The 13,306-nt window shown below is 29.1% G+C and overlaps 1 protein-coding gene across 1 annotated transcript; it reads left to right on the top strand.

The window, feature by feature from the left end:
* Positions 1-9,097: 9,097 nt before the first annotated feature.
* LOC109339113 (probable serine/threonine-protein kinase PBL3) lies at positions 9,098-12,508 on the top strand. Its single transcript, XM_019576503.1, has 6 exons — positions 9,098-9,377; positions 10,459-10,781; positions 10,891-11,026; positions 11,299-11,435; positions 11,530-11,653; positions 11,920-12,508. The coding sequence occupies exons 1-6, from the start codon at positions 9,314-9,316 to the stop codon at positions 12,372-12,374; spliced, it is 1,239 nt and encodes a 412-aa protein (XP_019432048.1). The 5' UTR covers positions 9,098-9,313; the 3' UTR covers positions 12,375-12,508.
* Positions 12,509-13,306: the final 798 nt, after the last annotated feature.

Genomic DNA, 13,306 nt, shown 5'->3' with positions numbered 1-13,306 from the left:
AAAAAAAGAGATTAGTGAAGTTTTAAAGCTACATAGATTTGCCACGTGGAGGATTTTCATTGGATGTTACACGCCATCGCGCTCCTCATTGGATGCGCTAACGCATACCCGCGTGTTCTCTTCTCGTTTAAAAATACTTGAATATGACTTTCTCCCCCAAAATTTATAATTTTTTTCTAATGTTTTACTCATATATCTTAATCTGTATTGTTTTAAAAAATCGGATATGAAAAATACTAACATAAAATATTTAATTCAAAACATAAAAATAACAACACTAAAATCATTATAACTTTAACTTTTTTTTTAGTATTAGTAAGTGTATTTTCACTTTTTAAATAAGAAATTAATTTTTCGTTTATAGCCCTAATTGAAGCGATAAAAACATGTGGATTATATTCCCATTGATTTTTTCATAAATATTTTCCTATCATTTCGTCAATACTTGATTTATGAAAAAAAATTAGTTATATGTAAGTCTATATTAATAGAATTAAATAACGTTATTCACACCTTAATATATACATATGAGATATAAATTGCAAATGAATTATTATCTGAGAACAAAGCTATCACATTTTATATATTTTACATATTTTACACATTTTGCATATGTTGAATTGTTTCTCAACATGTGTATATTAGTTTGTTAGCTAGTTAGTTTACACCATAAATAAGGTTTTTCATGCCTATATAATTCAATGAGAAAATTTCACAATATTCATTTTATGCTTCCGTATTATTTTCGCAATATGGTATCAGAGCCTTTGTCCTGATGACATTGGTTACCGCTGCGCATTCTCTACAATTATTATTTCTTTATTCTAATATTCATCTTCATCGACATCACACTCCAAAGAAGTAATTATTATTATCTTCTAGTTCTCCTACCAAGGTAGTCTCTTTCTTGCCATTACCGATATTGCATTACTTGGAATCCAAGAAAGCAAGAATCAAAAGTTGAGTTTGTTTACGGTGGATAATAATAATAATAATGCAGAAGAAGCAACACCAGAATCACCAACTTCTCATCTTGATCTTCCCTACCATGGTGACCTTCTCCACCAACCCATCACATATAACCTCACCACCCATACCCCATCACCATTCCATTAAACATTGACATTGATCTCAACTTCAACATTGCAACACCAATATCAATGTCATCTCCTTCATCTTGATGGTGTTGACCATTCAATTTATTCACAAATTTGGGACAAATATGAAGTCCTTTAGCAACAAAATCAACAAGATCAACAAGAACAAGAACAACAACAACAACAAGATCAACAACAACAAGATCAAGTGATTGAGAAAATTCAATCACGTTAGGATTGAGATTCTGATCCATTACATTGTCATGATATCAAATCGAATTATCAAGCTGAAGTCATTGTCATTTACCCTCCAACTTGAGGGAGGCTATTAGAGAACAAAACTACCACATTTTACATATTTTACACATGTGAATTGTTTCTCAACATATGTTTATTAGCTAGTTAGTTTACACTATAAATAAGGTTTTTCATGCCTAGATAATTCAATGAGAAAATTTCACAATATTCATTTTATACTTCTGCATTATTTTCGCAATATAAACTTTACACAAAAATCAAACAAACTAACTTAATAGAGATTGGCCCCATGCAGTTCACAACCCTACCTGCAATTGTAATAGATAACCTCATTTTTAAATCTGTTATAGTTAGTGTGAGCTTATTCAACAGTTTTTTTATTTATCTAAATATAAATTGTCTATCACTTCTTAAGGTGGAAAAGGAAATGGATAGTTACTAGTAGATATGTCATATGAGTGAAAATATAAAGAATGGGCAAACTATTGTGCAGTCATTTGCTTAAATTTGAATATGAAAATCCACGTTTGAACCAAAGGTTTTTATTTGACTCTAATAACCTATGATGATTTGGTCATTCATAACTGAGGGTTTCTGATATTGATACATAACTTATTGTTTAGCTATAGTACGTGAAAATTTTAGGTTCACAGTGACCCTCTCTTGATAAATCACTTCTGAATATCATTCTAAAGGGTATTGTTGACTTTTTCCAACATATATCTCTACTATTTGTAACTAGAGAAAAAAGTATCTATGAGATACTGTAGTAAAATTGTTAGGTAAATATGGTGTATAACTTTTTAAAATATTACCAGAGTAGTATATTTTTTCACTGGTACGCACAAGACTTTTTTCTTCTTAAAATCATGGACACCATCCACAATTTTACTTTTTCTCTCTCTAAAGTTATGGATGATATCCACAATTTCACTTTTTCCCTTTTCTCACCCCTAAAGGCTGTGAAGCTTGAGTAGTATGTTGTAGTGGATACTATCCACGAGTACTACATAACCAGAAAACACTACAACATTCTTTATTCCTTCTTATTTTCTCCTAATTTCATTCATTCTTTCTATTCATTTGTTTGCCTTCCTTGTTTATCTTCAAGGTAACTACATTACTTCCATAAGTATAAGTATTATTATTATTATTATTATTATTATTATTATTATTATTATTATTATTATTATTATTATTATTATTATTATTATTATTATTATTATTATTATTATTATTATTATTATTATTATTATTATTATTATTATTATTATTATTATTATTATTATTATTATTATTATTATTATTATTATTATTATTATTATTATTATTATTATTATTATTATTATTATTATTATTATTCTAAAATCTATAATGTTTATAATTTTATACTTTCATGAGCAATTTATTTCACCAATTTATCGATTAGATAATATTTTGAAAGTCTATGGACATTAGTTTTAGTCAATTTGTAATGAAGAATATTAGTCTCTTACTCGGGACTTTCATTCATCCCTAATCATGTTATGAAATGAACTGAAAGACCAAAAATTACACAGATACATAATGAAATGGATGAAGTTCAATCTCAACAGATTAGAAAATGTGGATGATGTAGGGAAAAAGGCCATAACAGGAAAAAATGTCCATTCCGAATGAGGGAAATGGGTGAGAGTTCTAGGCAACCTGTTAATGATAAAATTATAAATATCATAGTATTCAGAATAATAATAATGCTTATACTTATGGAAGTAATATAGTTACCTTGAAGATAAGCAAAGAAGACAAACAAATGATTAGAAAGAAAGATGAAAGATTATAAGAAAATAATAAGGAAAAAAGAATGTTGTAGTGTGTTTTCTGGTTATAGTGGGAAGTGATATATGTAGGGTTTAGGAGAGAAAAAATGGAAAAAGTGAAGTTGTGGATACCATCCATAACTTTAGGGGAGAGAAAAAGTGAAATTGTGGATAATGTCCACAATTTTAAGAAGAAAAAAGTCTTATACATACTATCCACGAGTTTTGTGAAAAATGCATTACTCTGGTAATATTTTAAAAAGTTACACCAAAAACGTAATAAACAAGTCAAAATACACTAGTTGTGTAAATTTTCCCTAATGAGTGTATTTTTTTATTCTATCATTTATAAAGTTTTGAAAAGCTTTCTATCCCTAGCAAGTTGCTAGAGCATGATTGAACCAACTATTCAAGAATGTCCTACATTCTTTCTTACTTAACACTACAATATTTTCCCCTTCAAATAATGATTTTTATTTTATTGGTAATAAAGCATTGTATTCCATATAGGCAACAAATGTTGGATATGATAGAAATATAAAATGAGAAATGAAGAAGTTGAAGATTCATCATTCATGGTCAATTCACAGTTGCCAAACCAATTACAATCCAATGAATGAAAAGGTCATGAATCGAGCAGATGGATACCTTTGATTCTCCTAATAGGTAGGAAGTTATCAATGCATTCACATGTACGGGAAAATACATGATTAAGAATATATATATATATATATATATATATAATATTACTTATGAATTTCTATGATTCAAACATATTCAAATACATAATAAAAATAAATGATAATGATGTTGTGAAACTTTCTATTAAATCAAAACTCATGTAATAGTAGCACAACAAACATAGAGCATACAAAAGATTTAGTAAAAGATAGTTTTGAGGGAATAAAAATAAATAAATGGATTGAAAAACAACACATTTGATGTTGGAAAAATAATCTAATAAATAAATGATTCCATTCAGAAATAAATACATTTAATACATTTGATGTTGGGAAAATAATCTAATAAATGAATGATTTCATTCAGAAATAAATACATTTAATACAAATATTAATAATAAATGAATAAACGTATTGAAAGAATAAATTAATCAATACAATTTTATTATTAAAGGCATATTACAAATATATTATTACTTAAAAAACTAATAAATATGTATTACAAATAATTTGAATTAATTTATTATATATAGGTAATAGATAGAATAGAAAGATAGTAATAATAAATACTAAATAGATTTTGATGAAAAAAAAGGTTTGATTCAAGTTTTTTTATAAAATAAAATCTGAAAGGAAACTCTTTTCAGAGGTTGAATAATTTGAAAGATTAGAAAAAAATTAATAATATTTTTTAAATGAGAAATTTTAGAAAATGAAATGTTTAATATGCTTGAGTTGAAAAAATGACTTAAGTTAATGTCACTTGTATTTAGAAGAAATTAATAGGGTCATGACACATGAGAGATGAGGTGCATTGCCCATAGAGAAAAACTTACATAGAGATGGAACTAACACATCATATTTGGAGACATATACATTTATGTTTGTTAGTACTATCATTTAACAATGATTGAGGTTTTTGGGTAGGACTCCCCATGAGCTAACAAGTGGCGAGTAGTAAATGTTAAAATGTGATTAGTGCACTGGAACAGAAAAGTCACATGAATTAAAATAAATAGTCATATTTTTTTAGTGCCTGAGAGTCTATGATAAAAGCATAGACTTGTTTTGGAAGAAAAAAGTGAAGGAGAATATAACATTTGTGGATGAGGAACAATTTTTTGGGTACAAAATTAGTTCATTTTCAATACTTCATAAATAGGGGAAGGAAATAATAAATGTAGTATTTAAAATGAAACGAATCTCTACTTAATTAAACAGTTATTAAGGGGAGGGAAACGATTAATCTTGTAATTAAGGTTTATTTTGTGCATGAATGCAGAAAAACCGATAAAACAATGATGTGAACCAAATCCTCATTAACTTTAATGTGAAGTTATGAACCATGTGTATTAAAGTTCAACAGGGAATTTAAGAACAAAAACTAGATGTTATGATAGGTTCAATTAATGAGATTTGGAGGCTAGATTTGAATGTGAAAAATAAGATATATAAATAATAGTAAAATAATATAACTGAACCTTGAGTTTCAAAATTTAATGAGTATGAATCATCTCTAATATTAGACAACCCAATATTGATTTTAGATTGTAATACATGACACTAAAAAAAAATCTAAACATCCAAATTTTTTATTATTTTTGAATTAATAAATTAAAATGTTTTTCTCTCCTCATATTTTGATATTGGTAGAGGGTTTGATTTCAGATTTAAATATATGAACACAAATAAAATGTTAAAATATCAAATTTTAAGGAACCAATACAGTATTGGATATTATTAGTACTATCTTAATTATCCTCTATTAGACATAACTTTTTTTTTGGGATTCAAATGAGGGCTTTAATCTTTCCATTCCACATGTCCCAACAAATTTTTTCATCTTTACTTTTACGATATTATTATACACAAAACTCCATGTTTCTTCCCAAGTAGTCAAGGCACGACATACATAAGTCATATATTTTGTTCACTAGCTTGTCGACAATGACTAGTTCAAAAATAAGCTCCGAAAGAACCTAAAGAGGCATGTCTTAAGAGTTTAATATTTAATATATCGAAAAACGATTGGTGTTTTGATTTTATTTTATATCTCTTTATATTTATAAAAAAAATGTAATATTTATATACTCTTAGTATAAAGATTTATATAGACATCATATCATTCACTATTTATTTAGATTACTTTCTTTTAAAGAATCAATAATGATTATGTATGAATAATGAATAATGCAATAACAATGTATAAAAATCATATTATGTATATGCATACATTTTCTCTTTTTAAAATCAAGATAAATACATGTTTTATTTTAAATTTATCTTTATTTTTTGGCATAACAAAAAATATTTCCTCTAATTTGAATAAATAATTAATCTTTTCTATATATGTAATATCTCTCCCACACATACAATTTAATTAATCTTTGCTAACTTTTCCTCTAAATTTTTATTCTTAGTGTATAAATTTCTCTTATTAGTCATTTCAATACACATGTGAAATTTGGATGAAAACTCTCTCTACACTTTTCTATGTATTGCTCTCTTAGTAATTCTCCTCTTAGTAACTTCTTAAACTATATATATACTTAAATATTAAAAGTTTTGTAACAAGACAAAAGAAGAATTATATATGTAATTTTATAGTTATTATATGATCATAGTTATCTATATTATTTTAACTTAAGAGCCAATAACTAAAAATAAATTAATGATAATAATGAACGATGGGCTAAAAATATAAACAATCTTTACACTATAAAAGTGCATATACTATTTTCACCCCTTTTCCTGAAATCGCCCTTGATGCATTATTTTTGTCTATTTGTGGTATCACATCATATTATATGTACTTACTTGATAGTTTCTATTAAAAACTGGCAAGGTCAACAATAAAAATGTAGGTACTGTCACGTTATCCAATTGTAAACGCTGCTATTAAAATTCTTAAATACTCTAAAAATAAATGCTATTGTATATCTTTGTAAATATATCTTTCATAATTATACATCACTCATTCTTTTCTATGCTAATAGTTTGTTGGCCAAAAAGAATATAATTAAGTATGAACATTTGAGCAACAAGCGTCCTTGCAAATTTAGAGATGATATAATGAGAAGAACTGAGGGACTATAATAATGTTCTGGTGAGAAGAAAAAATGTCTAAATTATCTTATATTACCAGATAAATTAGTACTTTAATTTAGAGAATGTACGGAATTATATATTTTCCTATTTTTTCATTAACCTAATTTAAAAGCAAGCTTTTTATATGAATATATCCACGTCCTAGCTCTAGGATTGCATGTTGATTTTATATTAATATTGTTTCGTTTTGAATATAATTTATTATGCTGATAAGCTTAATAATTGCAGTATGGTTAATTCCTTTTTACTCCATTCCTTATCTCACAAGCAGTTTATTGACTTTATTCCTTCCTTTACGAGTATGTTTACATAAATCAAGGAAATGATTAAAATTTATGTTTTACAAAATTGTTATAGTTTTTTATTTTATATATTTCTCAATTCACTTTATTATATTATTATTATTCTCTCGAAAATAATAAAATATGATATAATCAACAAAAAATAATTAATATTGTCTTGAATGTTGAAAACAACACTAAGAATAATTGTTTTCTAAACACTTTATATTACTTAACTCTCTATCAAGTATCAACCAATGCATTAAAATACGCATTTCTTAAATATATGCTTTATCGAATGATATATTTTATTTTCATTTGTAGTACTCTTAAGATATGTAAATAATAATAGGGATTCACATAAAAGTTATTGAAAAAGGTGGGTGTGAACTGGATGTATGCAGCATAATGAAATCATGCAGATAATGCATCCTCAACTTCTCATAATCAAATCTCATTATTTGTTTCTAGTGACTTGTGTTGACGAACTTGCTTAGCTAAACATGACGACCATTAACAACTTTGTTCATGTTTCCATAATAACCCTTCATGTTTTCTATCTTGATTTATTTTTCTTATGGGAGAGTTCTTTCTTCTTCTTTTTAGTGTCTTTTAAGTGACAATCGAATTCATTATTTTTTTCTTGTTTCAAACTAAAATCGGGTATTTGTGAGTTGAATTTTAAAGAGGAAGAAAAAATGGAAGATTTATTAGTTATTAAATACACTTATTATACAATTCTAAAATCCTCTTTTACTCTCTAAAGTCTAGCTTACAAATGCAATCTAAGGCGAACAAATGAAAGAATTAAAAAAATAATTTGACCTTAATAAATAATAATTTTAAAACATCAACAGGTAGTGAGAGTAGAATTGCCATAGATTTTTTCCCGTATATACAATTACTGCTTCAATTTCTCACTTAATTGCTTGATTTTTTAATGAAGGATATGTTTTAGTGTGTAGCAAAAGCTAGATATAGTTATAATCAATTGCTAAGCCCTACTAGTATCTTAATTAAAATATGTTAGATGGTTTTTCACTGAACAACACTTAATATAAGGGTTATTATCACTTAATACACTTCACGGGAAAAGCTGATTAAATATATAGATGTAAATTTATAAGGGTTATTACTCACTTTCTATAAACAATGCAAATTTATATTATAAAACTAATTCACTCTTTTTTCATGTATGAATTGAAAACATAATCTCTCAATATAAAAAAGTTTTTTTAAAGAATATAAAGATTATTTTTAGTGAAACTTTAATGAGTATTTTAAAGTAAAAAGTGATATCTTTAGTGTTAAAAGTGGAATAGTTTTAGTTACATTTCAAGCTTGCTATTTTTAGTTTTGATAGTACTTTTTTTAATTCCAAGAGTAACAAGTGAAGTCCCAAATAGTCAATCATCATCCTCTCAAGTTCACGTTCACATTTTTGAGTTCACATAAGTTTGGAGCAAACGTAAAGGATATTTTGGTAAATCAGACCAACCAACCAAAGTTGACGAACAAGTCTTTACTCGACATTGTGGCCACATATACAACACTCTTATAATGGAAAGGTAAGTTATCACTTTTACACAATATATTATTAAAAATGATTATCTTATTTTATTTTAAAAATAAAAATGACAAATCATTTCATTTTTCTTATTATGGATGTACTTAAAACTCCATAAAGGTAGAGAGATAAAGATCTATTGTTTCCAACCATATCTTTAACCAATCATAATGAAATAAAATTGATAAAATTATGAATATTTTTTTAACTTATATGACATAATATGATTAGTTTGAGACAGAGTTTGAGACAATAAATTATTGTCCAACGCTGATCCCCATTCTATAGACAACTGTTCCTTTATATCTCACTTTTCTTCTTCTTTTTCTGCCCCTTCCAGACCCATAATTCCTCTGTTTCTTCTTTCCTTCTTCTCTTCCCAAAGTTTCTTTCTTTTCTCTACTACAACTCAAATTCCTTTCACTTCCTTGGAATTTGAATCCAAACCCAGACAAAAAAATCACTTTTTTCTTCTTCTCTTGTACTTGCAGAAGAAGCTTAGTGAACTGTGTGTCAGAATCAGATGGGTAACTGCTTAGATTCCTCTGCTAAAATTGATGCAGCTCAAAGCTCTAGGAACACTTCTGGTAACAACTTCTATTTTTCACTCATCTGTTTTCTTTCTATTTTCACTCATCTGTTTTCTTTCTATTTTCACTCATCACACTTTCCTTAGATAGATTTCTCTTTTTTAATTTTAAAAGTTTGGTTTGAGATTATTTCCTAATTGAGGATGAAAATATTGGTCATAGGGGTTGGATAAACTGATAAAACTGGTACCAAAAGTATGAGAAATCTACCCTGACATTATCAAAACATTAATGGAATCATTCAAATTCAGAAATCTAGATGAAATTTTCTTAGATAAATAAGAATCTTCTCGAGAAGAATTACAACTAGTCTTCAGTGATCAGCCACCAAATCTTTATTCTTCCAAAATCTATAACTAATAAACTAAACCTGATACTATTAAAATAATAATAATAATAATAGATAAAATAAAACTATATAAACTATTAAAAGATAAAATGATAAACTAACATTAGAGCTAATTTGTAGTTAGCTATCATAAACTTTGATATTTTACCCAAAGTGCTAAGATTTACGTTGTGATTTTTTGGAATATTTTATTTAATTAGTTTTTTATTTTTTGCTTGATGTTTAGTGTTTGTACATTTCTGCTTGAATGATTAGCTGGTATAAGTGTTCAAATTCTTCAAATATCTTCCTCTCCCACCTAATGATTATGTTTTTTGTTCTTTTCTCCCTTTTCCATTTTCATCATCTCTGCGGGCTCTAAACTTGCCCCTATGATCTAATTTTGTTTCATAGTTTGGTGTTTCATAAGGGCTTGATGTACAATCTCATCTTTATGTCTAAAGTTCCATAGATTTATGCTTAAAGTAGAAATATGCAACTACAGTTAACTAAACTAAAGGCAAGTTGAAATGTGAAACAAGAGACTTTAAGCTATAATTAAATAAAGTAAAAGTTTTGGACTTTAACAGAAGAAAATTGCTTTCATAACAATATTTAGACTGGTCCAAAATTTCCTTAAATGGGTTCTAGGATTGTTGATTGTTGAATTTGAAAGGTTATTGTAAAACTTTCCCTTTTGGCTTGTGTTGTGGCATTATATATGGACTAATTTTTTTGTTCTGTCAACAGCAGGAATCTCAAGAAGTACTCCTTCAAGCTTATCTATTCCATCATACAGTGAAAAAAGCAATTCCTCAACAAGTCTTCCCACACCAAGGTCTGAGGGTGAAATTTTGTCTTCGCCCAATCTTAAGGCCTTCGCATTCAATGAGCTGAAGAATGCCACCAGAAATTTCCGTTCCGACAATCTTCTTGGTGAAGGGGGGTTTGGTTATGTTTACAAGGGATGGATTGATCAAAACACATTTACAGCTGCAAAACCTGGATCAGGAATGGTTGTTGCTGTTAAGAATCTTAAGCCTGAAGGTTTCCAAGGTCATAAAGAGTGGTTGGTATGTGTTTACTTTTTCACATTCTCATCCCCTTCCATAAAAGAAATGTATCTGCTTTTAATTTTGTTATAGTAATATGCATGGTAATGAAACTTTAACCAATTTCCAGACTGAAGTTAACTACCTCGGGCAACTACACCATCGTAATCTAGTGAAATTAATTGGTTACTGCTTGGAGGGAGAGAATCGGCTCTTGGTCTATGAGTTTATGCCCAAGGGGAGCTTAGAGAACCATCTGTTTCGAAGTAAGTTACCATATATCCATTAAACTTCTCATTTATGAATTGCAGTTTGTTCGACTTTTGCCTCAATCATTTTGCCACCAAACAAACACAGAAGAAAGAAATCAACAAGAACAGGTTGCCACGTCCTTGAGAATGGTCTTCTTTGTGTGTCCAAATACAATTTACTTTCAGATTGTTGACCGTTAAACTAACAGATATTTGAGTTTGTTTTGTGAACTTCACTTCAGAAAATTACATCAGTTTATAAGTTATGGGTTAATTCCATTTGACAGGAGGACCGCAACCGCTTTCTTGGTCAGTGAGGATGAAAGTAGCCATTGGTGCTGCCAGAGGACTCTCTTTTCTTCATAATGCCAAATCACAAGTCATATACCGTGATTTTAAAGCTTCGAACATCCTACTCGATGCTGTAAGAATAATGAGAATATAAATGACATAATTTCGTCACATTTATTATTTGTATAAACTATTTTGTACTTACTTATCATGGATTGGGATTGTAGGAGTTCAATGCTAAGCTCTCTGATTTCGGGTTGGCTAAGGCGGGTCCTACTGGTGACAGAACTCATGTTTCTACTCAAGTCATGGGTACCCATGGATATGCAGCACCTGAATATGTGGCAACTGGTATGATTAAGCTTCTCCTAAACCATTATTAGTGGTTGACCTAGTTATTAATGTTTATGGTTAGTTATCTTCCATCATTTAATGTCCATCAATTTGGTTTTTTCTGCTGAGGAACTAATGATAAGAAATGCGTGTAAGATATTGTTTATTACACCGATAGTTAGGGTGGATGGCCTTAACGATTTTCCTTCATAATTGTATTCCATATATTCTTTTCAAAACAAGCTATTTTGTTGCTTATGTTTTTATGTTATTCTGTTGCATAGGTCGACTGACAGCCAAAAGTGACGTATACAGCTTTGGGGTTGTGTTGCTTGAACTTCTGTCCGGAAGACGCGCTGTTGATAAAACAATGGCCGGTGTGGAGCATAATCTGGTGGACTGGGCAAGACCATATTTGGGAAATAAGCGAAAACTATTCCGTATAATGGATACCAGGCTGGAGGGGCAATACCCACAAAAAGGAGCCTTGATGGCTGCCACACTTGCTCTACAATGCCTTAATGTTGAAGCCAAGGCAAGGCCTCCAATGACAGATGTTTTGGAAACTCTGGAACAGATAGAAGCCCCGAGAAACCCGGGCCGAAATTCCCATTCAGAACATCAGAGGGGAGTCCACACCCCTGGAAGACGATCTCCTGCGCCAAACCGATCTCCTATGCACCTGACTCCAACTGCTTCTCCACTCGTGTCTCACCAGCAATCTGCTCGTGTGCACTAAGCTTGTGTTGTGAACATCTGTATGTAAATTTTTTTATTTCTATCAGGGTGTGTTGTACAACATGGTGTGTTGAAGCATGTACTTAGAATGCAGTTTTGCAATAGAATAGTTAAATATCATTTATCTACAAGCCAGGGAAGTTATCCATATTAGTATTCTTCAATTTTTGGTTGCTTTTCTACCCTTTTCCTCACTTAATGTCTTAAAGAAAATAAATAAAGAGAACATTCATCGATGAAGATGTGGAGCAATGAAATAACAATTAGGGAACTTGGTTGAAGATATGACTGGAAAAACTGCTGGTGCTGTTTGTGATGTAATCACAGAATGGAACTGTCATCGATGAAGACATGGAGCTAGTTCTTGTAGTCAGCTAACAATAGATATCACATTTAATCATATAGCTATATTATATAGAATATATGTCATTTTCTATTGTGCTGGTCTTGAACATGTATTCCTCTATTTTGAGGTGGGGAAACTTCTGGTATATGTGGTGCACTCATTCATTTTGTTTTACAAAAATAAGGGCACTAAAATCTCCATGTTTAGAGCATAACCTAAAATATTTGAGGACATGCTGTAATAATAATTAATAACCAAGCCTTCTCTTACGTCTACTCTACGTACATCAAACGACATCATAAGATTAGATTATAAATTATGCCGATTGATAAAGCATTAGTTTCTATATCTTGCATAACTTTCCAGTTGATCTATTCTCCTTATCGAAATTTCTTCCCATTTCTCCGTATATGCTCAAACCACCTATGAAACCACATAAGTCATACCTGGTCCTGACATATAGAGGCCCTATCTAAGTAAACAAAGTACGAGCCATAAATTTATTAAAATAAATTTTATAGACAATTTTTAATGTGGATTGGGGAAATTGTGGGTACAAGTTCTTACACTTTATGTATTAGAGTTTT

The sequence above is a fragment of the Lupinus angustifolius genome, unplaced genomic scaffold, assembly GCF_001865875.1.
Source record: "Lupinus angustifolius cultivar Tanjil unplaced genomic scaffold, LupAngTanjil_v1.0 Scaffold_58_20, whole genome shotgun sequence".
Lineage (NCBI taxonomy): Eukaryota > Viridiplantae > Streptophyta > Magnoliopsida > Fabales > Fabaceae > Lupinus > Lupinus angustifolius.
Note: the sequence above shows the minus strand (reverse complement) of the source record. Positions and strands in the feature narration are given on the sequence as shown.

Excerpts from the sequence above, each read along its gene's own strand:
- LOC109339113 (XM_019576503.1), top strand. The coding sequence starts at position 9,314 with ATGGGTAACTGCTTAGATTCCTCTGCTAAAATTGATGCAGCTCAAAGC. Across the intron at positions 9,378-10,458 it reads AAGCTCTAGGAACACTTCTG|CAGGAATCTCAAGAAGTACT; the intron begins GTAACAACTTCT and ends TTCTGTCAACAG. Across the intron at positions 11,027-11,298 it reads AGAGAACCATCTGTTTCGAA|GAGGACCGCAACCGCTTTCT; the intron begins GTAAGTTACCAT and ends TCCATTTGACAG.